Source organism: Nipponia nippon, unplaced genomic scaffold (genome assembly GCF_047370975.1).
Source record: "Nipponia nippon isolate SJK-2023a ecotype South Korea unplaced genomic scaffold, ASM4737097v1 scaffold_1, whole genome shotgun sequence".
Lineage (NCBI taxonomy): Eukaryota > Metazoa > Chordata > Aves > Pelecaniformes > Threskiornithidae > Nipponia > Nipponia nippon.
Genome location: NW_028262290.1, coordinates 94,058,213 through 94,070,745, shown reverse-complemented (window position 1 = coordinate 94,070,745; position 12,533 = coordinate 94,058,213). Strand labels below are relative to the sequence as shown.

The following is a 12,533-nucleotide window of genomic DNA, read 5'->3' as shown; positions in this document are numbered from 1 at the left end:
GCAGATGAAAGCAATACACATGGGCTCTGAAGGCAGGAGAACGAAACTTCGCAAGGTGTACTTCTTGGAAGGATTCTTGAAGCAAAATGTAACATTTCTTATCTAAAAAAGAGGGAGGGATGGGTTTTTCTTCCCTGAGCTAATCTGTGTCTCTGATTTGCTTCACTCGTTACATGGACAGAAGATCCTGTCAACACAGAAATAATGCCAAGTATTTACAGTCTAATGGAACCCAGGGACCAATTAACAACACAGAAAACCACCAGGCAGTGTATTTCTTATTGTAACAGGAGGGAAATCTTACATTACTGCTGTTCCTCCATTTCTTAAAATAAAGCGACAGTGCTTTGTCAATGATTTCTCAGTAGTAATGTTTATTATCTGGTAGTTTTACCATTGCCCATTTATCAATCGTTTTCCATGTGCTAGGTTCAGTCACAAAACCTCTTTCTTTACTTGTACCCCCCAACCCCAAAAAGAAAAAAAAATAGAGAAATAAAAAAAAAAAAAGGAAAAAGCAACTGTCATTAGGGCTTCAGACCAGCAATGCTAGAACCTGCCCTCAACCCCAAGTTCTCGAACTGCTGATTCTTCAATAGCTTGATGGATGCGATGCACCTCGTCCTGTGTTAAAGTCCTCTCCGGGTGGCGGTAAACGATACGGTAGCAATGGCTGACCTTCTTTGTCCTACAAAATATAAACCAAAAGAGGACTCATAAATACACGTGCCTACAAATGCAAATACACGAGGCCAAACACTTACCCTCTGGATCATTTTTTATTTGCGGTCTAATTTTGTTCCTGTTGCTTGAAAATCACCTTAATGCTAAAATACACAGTCCAGAGAGGTGGGACTGAGCTGAATTTTAATTTTGGCAGAGGACTTTGCTGAAGTCCACCTTATACCTCAACTTGTATTGCGGTGTGGTAGCTTCTTACCAGAGCAAACAAGCCCAGGAGGAGGGCTATGCTAACACCTCTAAACTGCTGCTGACACAACAGCTCTCTCAGTTTGGTGCTAGTGGTGCTACCTCGAGGGAGCACTGTGCACACATACCCCCCTCAGACCAGTGGGGCTGGCGGCGATGGGCATAAGGAAAATAGTGTGCAACCTCTGCGTGCTGGAGAGCACCGTTGCTAGCTAATGTGGGGCGTCTCACAAGCCTCGCCATCCAGGCTCCAGCCTGGGGGAGGAGACCAAACACACAGCTGCAAAACAGAATGAAACATTTATTTTTTAATTCAGGTGACTACTTTGCCTTTGCTGGAACTTAGAAACAAGGGCAAAATGCATTTTGCACAAAAAGTCTCCATTTGTGGGAGAAGGACAGAGATGCAGGATGAGGGCGGCTGTCACTCCCAAAGCAGAGCATGAAACAGCAGCGCCTGGGCACCGGCCGTGCTGCAGCCGAGGTGCAGGAGCAGCCCAGCAAACTCGAGAAGAAATGGGGTGAGACATGACAGCAGGCACACATGAAAAAATTTCTTACCCCTTGCTGTGGAAAGGAAAAGGCCAAGAGAACAGGGAAAAGAAATAGAGAAGAGGGAATGATGGGTAAAAAAAATTATTTAAGAGTTGCTGAGTTAGGCAAAGACAAGTTAACTCAAAACCAGGAGCCAACCAGTAAGTTGAATAAGAGAGCAAAAAATCTTGCTCTCCATCAAAAACAGGCTGGAGTACATAGCTCTTGCAAGGGCATCTCCACAATCGCAGTGCTTGTATTACTGAATTTAAATGGCAGTTGTGGCATCCTTTTTATTTTTAGTTTCAAATGGAGCCCGCACAGCTGCTTCTTTCAAAGGTAAACACTCACTTCAGTGAAAGAAGGAAAATCTGAGGGGAAAAATAACGGGAAATCAGAGATCAAGTACTAGACAGAAGGATCGCCCAGAGTGGCAGAACTCTGCATTTAATGGCGCACACAGGCATTCAGCGAGCTTCGGGTCATCTCTCTCCTGAAAATTGTTTCATGTTAGAAACCATGTTTATTACAACTATTTGATTAAAACTAAGGTTTTATGTGCTCATACACAAAGATAACTCTCGAGATACTCATTTCAACCTCAAATCCTACTAGAAACAGGCACAGGTATTTTTTATCTCAGAACAGCTATTTGATACCAACTTTGTCCCACCCAACATGGGTGGGAAGCTTGCCCTGCTCCCACTGGCAGTTCACAACAAAAAGGTTATTTCAAATTAAAGCACTCCTCCTTTTTTGTGTGCTCTGAAGATAAAGCAAGTTAAATCTCACTAGCATAGGAAAGGGCAAACTGCATTTCATAAAGTGTTAAGCTGACTGCAGTTAACTGCCAAAAACCAGCCAAGAGCTTTCCCCGGGGCGCAGGTTAAACGCTGTAGAAAAGTGATCTTTGAGAAAAGAGGGGGAGGTGTAACTGCGGAGAAGGTGTTGCTCTGCTCTGCTCCACCTCTGCAAAGCAGTCGAGAGGACAGACCTGGGAGAAGCAAGTAAATGGAATAACAAGGGTTTGGCCAGATGCTACACTGCAAGAGAGAAATTTGAATAAGAAAGAGGGATAACGAATTGGGGCTCAACAGAAACAATTTTCAAAACCAGGCTGGCAAATACCATTACAGCTGGTAGTATTTCAGCTTTTAACGGTGCTACAGCAACCCACCTGATCAAAAACATTTGCAAATTGCTTTGCCTGAAAATCTGCTTAGAAGATGTACAGTCACAGGCTTGATCCTGAAGTCTTAGAATCATAGAATCATAGACTGTCCTGAGTTGGAAGGGACCCAGAAGGACCATCGAGTCCAACTCCTGAATATAGTCTTGTATATACTGGGAATATATCCCATGATGGAAAACTCAATACCACCAATTCAATGTGATGGCAACACAAGTTTGCTTAACGTGTTTAAGCTGTGGTAGGGGTAGCTACAGCACTGTTTCTTCACTGGTCGTGGTTAACTGAAGGTAACGATTTCCCTTGACCCAGGTGTTTGTGTATCCCTCCCTCTCTCCTAGTGAGCAGTTCATTCATGAGGCAAATTAAATAGGTCAGAATAGGACGCAATAGTTTCTTGTGGGTGTTGTGGAAAACCAGCATCTTAAGAGGCATTTAAATTAGGAGAAGGTAGAGGTCTTACAGAGCAGCACTGGACTAGAGTTCTGTTAGCTGCAGCTGAAGTTAAGCATTGGTGCAGGAGAAATAAAACAGGGATTGCATTAAATGTAACTCATCTAATTTTAATCATAGCCAAAAAATGATGTAACTACTAATACACGACTGGCTACGCATAACTCACATTGTTGGTATGTTACATTTTTCTCCCACATTTTAGCTAGCTTTATTTGCATATTTGTTACTAATTAGAAAGGAGGAGTATAATGGTTAAATGCTATTTCAATAAAAGACACTGCAAGTTTCAAAACCTTAAACGTTGTTTTCAGAACAGTATTAGCTAACTTGTCAAGGGAGATGGGGAAGAGTACTTCTTGGTTCTTCCCGCCCCCTAATACTTACCCCCCTGCCCCCAAATAAAATACTAAGACAATGTGATTAATCACTGCCATCAGCTGCAACTGGAAACAATTATTGCCAGCAAATGATACATGTTTGCTGATTCCCTTTCTTGCTTTCCTTTTGTTCTGCAGAGTCACAGAGTGTTTGCCTACCTTAAAGATGGCTCTGCTAATGCATAATGAACTTTCTGCTGCATGTCATGCTGCAGCCTGACGATACAGAAGCAGTAGCTCTCTATCCTAAGCAACAGAAAATTTGAGGCCAAAACCTAGAACAGCAGCTTCACCAGGTAAAAAAAAAAAAAAAAAAAAAAAAATAGAGGCTTAACAGTGAGCGCATTGGGCTTTATTTACCTAAACTGCACCGCCAGACAGGTCCATGCGGTTCACAGTCATGCGGACTCCTCTCCCATTAGGCTTCAGCTGATCTTAGTGTCACAAGTCTCTGCACCAGCCTGCGGCTTTCAGGTCATGAAAATGCAGTGAATACAGTGAAGCACTGCTCAAAGGGGAAAGGAAGACAGGGATTTATTCTGGCGCCGCAGGAGGAAACAAGAATACGGTCCGTGAACAAACACTGGAGTGAAACAATGCCTGATGCTCTTCCACACGTTTTTTGGAGGAAACAGCTTTGCCTTGTGATTTTCAGGAATTGGCACGCAGCCGCCTCCACGTGCTAGGGAGCTGCTCGCTACCAGGTCAGATTCACTGCATGGGGCCAACCTGAAGGTCAGTGTATATGTTTCGATATTTCAGCCTGATATCTGAGTACAGCAAGAAATTAAGGGGCCTTAGTCACCACTAGTCTAATCAAACAAACATGAAAGCAACCTGACACTGGGACCAGCGCTAGAATGAAAGGGTATGTTAGGCAACAAAAATTAATATCTATGTGTTAGCTTTCTCTGCATGGAAGTCCACCGAAGGATGTTTTAAATACAACTTGGCTAGAAAGCTGATCCCAGAAGCTACCCACAGCAAAACACCTAAACATACTGGGGAATCTGTCTCAGTGGTTAGATAAGACTCAGGGTCATTTGGTAACCAAAATGTTGCCTAAAGAGTAAATGCCTGATATTGGTATTTGTCTCATCCGCATGCAATACCGTAACACAAATGAAAATTTCTCCATCCTGTACTCGAAGAGGGAGATAAAAGGGGCAGCAGTGAGTGGGGAAAAAAACCCCACTTTTTAACTGTGTTCTACTTTCCATCTGTCTTAAATAAAGCATGGAAGCACAGAGACTTCTGTAGGGAGGTTGCCCCTGCTCTTATGTGGTGAGGACAAGACAGAACCAGACATTTTTCTAGAAAGCTGGATTTACTTTGAGGAACGGAAAAGCAGAGATGACAATCTCCCACAGCATCAAGGAGCGAAAAAGAGTACCATCTCTTCTGTACTCTGAGCAGTGCACTAAGCAGTACTACTCGCGACCATACCTATATTGCACCTTTTCCTACAGAATATTATTTAAAATGAAAGATCTACACACATGGTAATGCAAGTATTTGAGCTTATTTTCTCTCTGTTCAGTGAGTTGTGTTAATGAGGTTCTTTGAAGGTCTCCCAGTTCCTGCCATAGCAGTTTGTATCCTATATCCCCCCAAAAGATTCACCATGTAATTACCTTACGTAAACACAGTACTCAATGACCACTACACAGAGATCACGTCATGCTCTGAGTATGCATGGAATGACCTCAGGGAAAAGAAAGGCTTGTTTTGTTTGAAACAGTGTCCTGAAAGGGATGATGATGGGAAGAAATGAAAATACTGTCTCATGTTACTAGCATCATAGTTGCCAAAGCCATGCGGAAAGCACAGCTTTGGTTTTGCTTTGTGGCTCCAACAGTTCCAGAATGGTTCACGTTGTAAGTGGAAATGGGGAGGAATATTAAATGGCAAGAAGAAGAAGAAGAAGAGGATATAATTACTTTTTCCTTTTTGTTTCATTCTTTCAAACCACATCCACCACTATGATAGTAGGCACAACTGCTAAATGTCATACTATAAATTTTAAATTGACAAATAGCACTCTTTGCTAGGAACCACATCATGGAAAATGGCAAAAGGCTTGTGCTATATACCTTACTGTCAATGGCAAATAATTCAATTACCATGGTGATATGCACGTAGAATATAGCAGTAGTTCTCTGAACAAAGGCCTTTCCCAGAGATGCATTCTCATCAGTCCTTTCAAATGCTAATACTCCATTTCTCTGGAAGAGCGTATTGTATACAACAGCATATTTTAAAAAATGGACATGCTTTTGTTTAAGGTGATTTTCATGCTAGTGAAAGGCACTAGATCACCTCCAGAAGAAAGAATTGTTTTAAACCCACAGGAAGCAGGGAATGGTCATTTCTGTTGCACATCTTTTCCAGCTGACACCCGGAAGGATGGTTCAGCTTCAAAGATAGCTCAGGTCAACATCACCACGTTGAGACTGTCAACATTATTTGACCGCTGTGGATTTTTTTGGTGGTCACTTTAAAACAGATCCATGTTCACTGACAGACGGCTGGACCAAAATATTGTTCTTCTATTTCACAAAATTGAGACAGTAAAAGACTTTTTCTTCTTTTCTAATTGAACTTGGTAAAATTTGTATCTGAATACCAAACCCTGAACCTGCTTGGCCTTTTCATTCCTTCCTTCTTTAATATTAATTCCATTTTAAGCTTTTTTCTCAATGTAGAAAAAAAAGTCAAAATTCTGTTAATAGCCAGCTTATTGAGAGAGATAAAGAGCACAGTATGGGATGCAGGGACAAAAGATATAAATAACACCTACTAGTTAAGATAATGAAAGGCAGATGAAAAATGAAAGCACGCAGAAACTTTTCAGCTTCTCAGTCACTGGGGCACTGTTAAATAGCCATAAATAGGATCTAAGCCATTGTCATGTATCCAAAAACATTGAACTGGTTAGAAAGTTTTGATCATGATTTTCCTATTCTACCTAAATCTATCACCTAATTTCTTACATGCAGGAAGAGATACAAATAGATGTATACTGAAAAAAAGAATTCATAAGCATCACCTGGAAGAGAGAGTCTTCTGGCTGTTAGATGTACTCGCTACGAAACAATTCAAGCAATTACTTGTGCTTTGGCCCAGCACTTTGGCCCCTAACGACCTTTTCTCATTTCAACAGACCACCTCGGTTTGTTGATACATGCCAGCAAAAGAAGAACTAACGTGAGCGGCGCAGGGCTCTTTTCCGCTAGCTCCCAAGCAGAGGGAACTCTTGTAAACAGACCGAGTTACACACGAAACAGAGAGAGTATTTCCCTTGTGCACTGTTACAGTCGTCTCAGTAACCAGCCAACGATACAGTCAACCCGTCTCAGATCCAAGCACTTCCCATTAAAAAGCTCTTAAGCCTCACAGCATCAAAAGTAATGGAATCCATTACATGCAGGCAACAATGAAATATCACTAGGGTGAAGAATAAGGAGAAAAATATCATTCTCCATTATACCAAAAGAAAATCCAAAGTCCCCACAGGATCATAAGGTAACTGTGACACAGACTTTTGCCGCTACGGAAGGCCAGAAAAAAACTGCAAAACCTTGGGGTTTGGGATTGTGGTTTTTTTGTTTTTAATACAATGACTCACTGATTCCTTGAAGAAAGCAATGATCAATAGTTGTAAAGCAGGTATGAAACCAGTTCTCAAGGGGATGGATTCCAGCATCAGTAATCACTGCTTGTCCTCCAATCTCCCTCTCTTTGGAAAAATCATCTATCAAGCACAGGTGACAGAATTCCCATCATATCTGATCTATGCCAATACTGAGGAATCCATTCCACATGGATTTAAACTTGGATGTGACTGAGAGTTGTCCCTCTTGTAAGACAAACTTTGTGCTCTTGGTTCACACTGGGCCTCCTCAATTTTTAGGGGCTCAGCACTCCATCTAGTGAGTCAGTTCAAAATCCTGCTCTAAATCCAGGAAAACTCAAGAGTAGGCTAGAGGCTGAATATCTTCAAGACTTGCCTTGCTGTCAGCATAGTAACCCTGGAGCACTCATCATGCCAGACAGATGCAACATTATGCACTTTTAATGGAATAAGTATCTCAACTTACCAAGGCTGAGCCTTTCAGGAATAAAAGAAAGCCATGCAGTGGGCATGCACACGAAGATCAGAACGTGTGGAAGCCTGTGAGGCTCAGGATAGGGCATGAAAAGCTACTTTTTCTTTAGGATTATCACTATGACAGATACAAGGACTGCACAGGTGGAATAAAAATAGGAAGAAGCAAACAAAATAAGCAAACACACATATACAAAATGCAGTGAAATAACTTCTACCCATTGCAGTGGGAAACGAGAGAAGGTTGTTTGGTAAAATACTTGAGACACATCATTTTATGTACTAAACAGAGAAAAATAATTGGATGCTGAAAATAAGAGAGAAAAAGCGATAGTCTCAGCTTCAGACAGGACAGAATATCTGATCTGTGTACAGCACGGGGTTTTATTTCGCTTTACTTTCCCCAGGTTTGACTGAAAAGGTTCCGTGTCAAATGCTTTTCAAAGTCTAATTGTGTTTTTACCAAAACAAAATGCAGGGGGTAATACTTTTTGCTATTTGTTGTTTAAAAATTGACCACTAGAGGCTTAAACATTCTCCAACCCAGCAAACAAAAGAACGAAATAACTTGATTTGGATATTGTCTCTCATGGGAACTGCCATCTAAGCTCCTTGGATTTCTCCTTCCCTGTGTAGTTCAGAACCCATGGCAGCACTACATTTCCCATGAGAGGCCAAGGCAAAAAATTCCTATGATGGATCACCTCCTCTCTCTGGAAAAATCTTGGCTGACATAGCTGATGAGGAATCAGAGCATACTGAGGAAAACAGAAGCATGCAATACCTGGAAGTCCTGGCAGCGCTGGCAGCTGAAGTGTTTTGGCTGCTAGCCAGAAAATTCTTACAAAAAAATACACATTTTCAGTGAGTAAAACCACAACAGATCAACATATTTTCTGTCATTGCTGGCTCTCCCACTTTTTCCACATTTCTCTTGACCTCCTAAATCCCTAGTAATTTAATGGTAGAATAAGTCAGCTGCAGCAGCAACAGGCTCTGTGGGTCTGGCAGAACTTCATAACTTAGATATCTCCCCTTATGCCCTTCCAGGGCAACTGGCTAGGACTGGAGTGGGTCAGGGACACAATCTGTTTGCAAAGAGTAACTCTGGAAGACACACTGTGTTTGCAGAGTTGTTATGCTGCTTGTGCAAAGACATTATATTCATCTCCCTCTGAGCCACAGCGTACAAGTAAGAGGACGGAAGAGGCTCTGGTTCTACTTCTGTCAAACAGCAATATTAACGATTCCATCACTGGTCATTAGCCACAACAGTATCGCTCAAAAGTTTCCAACCATTGGCAACTGAAATGCCATCTGGAAGCACTGAAGAGTGACAACCTACCTCAATAATCCCAACAAATCCAACACGAGAGGTGAATTTGGACTCTTTCAAATGCTATCTAAAATACGTATAGTAAAAATGTTAAGTGTGATACCTTTTCAGTTCTTCTGAGCGAAAGATCAAAGAAGAGAAGTATAAATATTTAGCAGTTTTTTCCCCCAACTGGATGTTAATACTAAAGGCTACAAAAAGTATTACTAAAAATAACATCGCTGTCAAATTAAAACATATTTCATAATCAAGTAAAAAGGGAATTTATATGAGAATTTAAAACAATTCATTCTCCTCGGAAATGAAGATGGATGGAGGTGACAGCTGGTTCAGATGTATCTCCACTGAGTACTAGCAGAAATCAGGGTCTACAAAGTCAGATGGCAGACAAGTCCATGGGAAGGACTGAATGCTGTTTCAGGTACTTGTACAGATTTCACCACTGAGATTAGTGGTTTTGTCCTCACCACGCCCAGGAGCTAGGTGTTCGAGTTCCCTTTACGCTTGCTGAGAGTTCAGGTAAAGAGGAACATGGCTCTGGACTCAGATCAAGAACCTAAATGATTTTTCCAAGGTCACAGAGCAAATCAATGAGAGAGGGGGGACTTGGATAAATGCAGGCACAGACCCTTTGAGTTACCCTTCTTTCAAGTTGCTCTTCGCCCCCCCCCCCACACTTCCAGTCACCCTTCTTTTCTGCAAATTGTACAGCAGCCCTGCAAAAACAAACCTGGCTACAGCAGGAGAAAGCAACTCATCCCATATACAATGGACAGGGCAGGGAAAAGTGCAGAGCCAACATCAGGATAATCGAATGTGCTGTTTGTTAAGTGAAAAACTAATCCCAAACCAGGAGAAAACAGGATGGGGAGAAGAAGAAGGGAGCAGGAAGAGATGAGTTAACCTGAGACCAGAAGACAGGAGGCACTTCAAAACTGAAAGCAGAGGTTAAAAGAAATCACTTGCTCTTTTTTGTGTAAAAGCAAGACATTAAAAGCGCCTGCCCCCCTGGGCAGCCTGCAGCACTAGAAGGCAACTGAAAAACATTTCTACCTCTCTGTATGCAAATATAGGGGGTTTCTCAACGGGGCTGCTTACAATATCTGTTAAACCTGGCGAAAATTCTGCATCCTCTTGCACAATGAAGTGTTGTTTACTATCTCCTTCCAGTCCATACATTATTTTTCCTCTCAGAATTGTCAGGTTTTACAAGCCTTAATCTGGCTAACTGGATTTGTTTTGGAGATGCAGAAATTCCCCACTTTCCCTCCCCAAGGGTAGTGTGGTTCCACACAGACAGTCACAAGAAACCTGTTCTCATCGCTTTTCTGACAGTTGCTGCCTTGGGAAGATAACTCAGAAATAGTCCTTAAAGTAAGGATAACTGCTGGCCAGCAGATTAAACAACTGTTAACACACAGGAAAACGGTCTGGCTGCTCAACATTTCTCTTGCTGGGGCCCATTTGCACAGATAATACATTTGGACCATGATGATGGACAAAGAGCCTGTGTCTTCTAGATGAGGCTTGCCCGGTTAGTTTGAATATAATGATGAGGAAAATGTCACAGCACCATTGAAACTAGCCAAATGATGACAACATATACCAATCAGGTGCACTGGCCAGAACTTTTACAGCTGTCAAAATCAGCATTAGTTTGGCGACCTCTAACTGCCATGTTTGGCATGCTGCCCCCTTAATATTATGGCTACTCTTTATGAAAAGACAAATGAAAATTGTGAATGTGACAGGATGTATGGATAGTGAACACCTCCTATGGTAAGATGACACGAGCATCATGCAATAAAACACCATGTGTTTTATTGACTAAAGGTCAGGGCACAAAATGAGATGCATCATTCTGTAAGTACAATGAAATTATTGGTCTGCCACTCAAGAAAGGCAAGAAAGCCATTGAGACATTACACTAGGAAGATCAAAATACCATTTTTGCTAAGACTTTACTAAAAAAGGCCAACTGATCCTCTCACCAGGAGGAATTAATACCAGCAAAGAAGGGATAAGATTTCAGCCCAGAACGGGGAATACACAGGGAACACTAGAGTAAATCAAATGTTCTCAAATTGTCCAAGAGATGAACTTTGCCCTAAGATACTTTAGGAATGAGCAGAAGAAGTCTCAGAGCTGTTATCAGTTGTCTTTGAGAGTTCATGGAGGACAAGTAAGGTACCAAATGTTTGGAAAAGGTCAAACAGAGTGCTTATTTTTGAAAATGGAAAAAAAAGCTAGGAAGCCATGGGAGCTACAGACCATTTGCTTTTACTTTACATTCCCAGAAAGACTCTGTTACAGATAATCAAACCACTTGTAAGCACACAATAGAAAGAAAAAAGACAAAAAATAGAAAACACGGATGTATTGAGCAAATCTAGTCAAAACAATCTAATTTCCCTTTATAAAGGGCTAACAGGCTAATAAATCAATAATCAATAAATGAAACAATAAATTGCAGGAAGTAGCAAGCACCATGGGGGGCGGGTGCATGTGTAGGGGTGTGTATGTGCACATGGCACGTATCTTCACAGTCTGCTAAACCAGGTAAGAAAAAATGGTCTAAGATCAATATGCTACAAAATATGGATCCATTGGCAGCTGCAAGCAGTTTCAGACAAAGTTGAAAAATCTTAGGAAAAATTTTTTGAAGTTACAAGAAAAAGTGAAAAAAAAGAAGAAAAATACTAAATCCAGTTTATAAAATTAGGTAGTACAAAATCTGTCTTCCTAAATGCTTCACCTTGGAGGGAGCTGCCTGAAGGTAGATGAGAAAACTGGTGATCAATATGATTACAATAAAAGGTGATATTCCAAATGGCTGGAGTAGCTGCCAACAATTTGTTGTTTCTGGAAGCAGTTATCTACAGTTCATAGCCAAATCTGAAGGATCATTCTTGTCGGGTTCTTCACCTTGGCTCCCGGATGATGGAATATTTTCATTAATGGAATAGGTGATGCAGCAGGAGTGTTTTTTAACTGGCAAATTACATTAAGCTGGGTAAAACAGTAAGTATAACTGAGGACAAGATTAGAATAATCTTGACGAACTGGAGAAGCTGAAGGATACAATTCAACCAGGACAAGTGTAAGCTTCTGTATTTAGCCAAGAACAAGTAGCTGTATGCCCAGAGGATGGGGAACAACTGGGCATACAGCAGTGCTGCACAAAGCATCTAAGGACTGCGCAGAGTCATGAACTGAAGGTGAACCTGTGATGTTGTTGTGCTGCTTTAAGCTAAGCGAGCAGCACTCCGGGACAAACTGCTGGAATGCAGCTGGAGTGACATCCTTCTGCCCTCCTCAACACTGCTACTGGCTCAGCTGAAGTATCTTCTCCACACCTCAAGAAAGATGTGAGGCAACTGGAGGCAGATCACTGGGGAGCAATGAGAACAAGCAGATGTCTGGATAACACAAATTATAAGGACAGACTGGGAGAACACAGGTTGCTCAGCCCAAAGAAGAGAGAGCATGAAAATACCCTTCAAATACATAAAATCCTGCTGCACGGAGTTAGGTAATAATCTGTTCATCAACATTCACAAGCAGCAGGAGACGAAAGTAATGAGCTCATATTGCAGAAATGTT

General features: G+C 41.6%; 1 protein-coding gene across 9 annotated transcripts in view; it reads right to left on the bottom strand.

Moving 5' to 3' along the window:
• Positions 1 to 346: 346 nt before the first annotated feature.
• The window catches only part of FARS2 (phenylalanyl-tRNA synthetase 2, mitochondrial), a 251,015-nt gene continuing 238,828 nt past the window's right edge, over positions 347 to 12,533 (bottom strand). For 6 of the 9 annotated variants that reach the window (XR_015705903.1, XR_015705897.1, XR_015705905.1 and 3 more), the window contains one exon: positions 585 to 688. Coding sequence is in view for 3 of the 9 variants with exons in the window: in XM_087762728.1 (XP_087618854.1) it covers positions 550 to 688 (139 nt within the window). In the remaining 6 variants the exon portion in view is untranslated. Of the gene's footprint in view, positions 689 to 12,533 lie in introns of all 9 variants that reach the window. The other 3 variants (XM_087762728.1, XM_087762758.1, XM_009475448.2) reach the window with 1 other exon arrangement.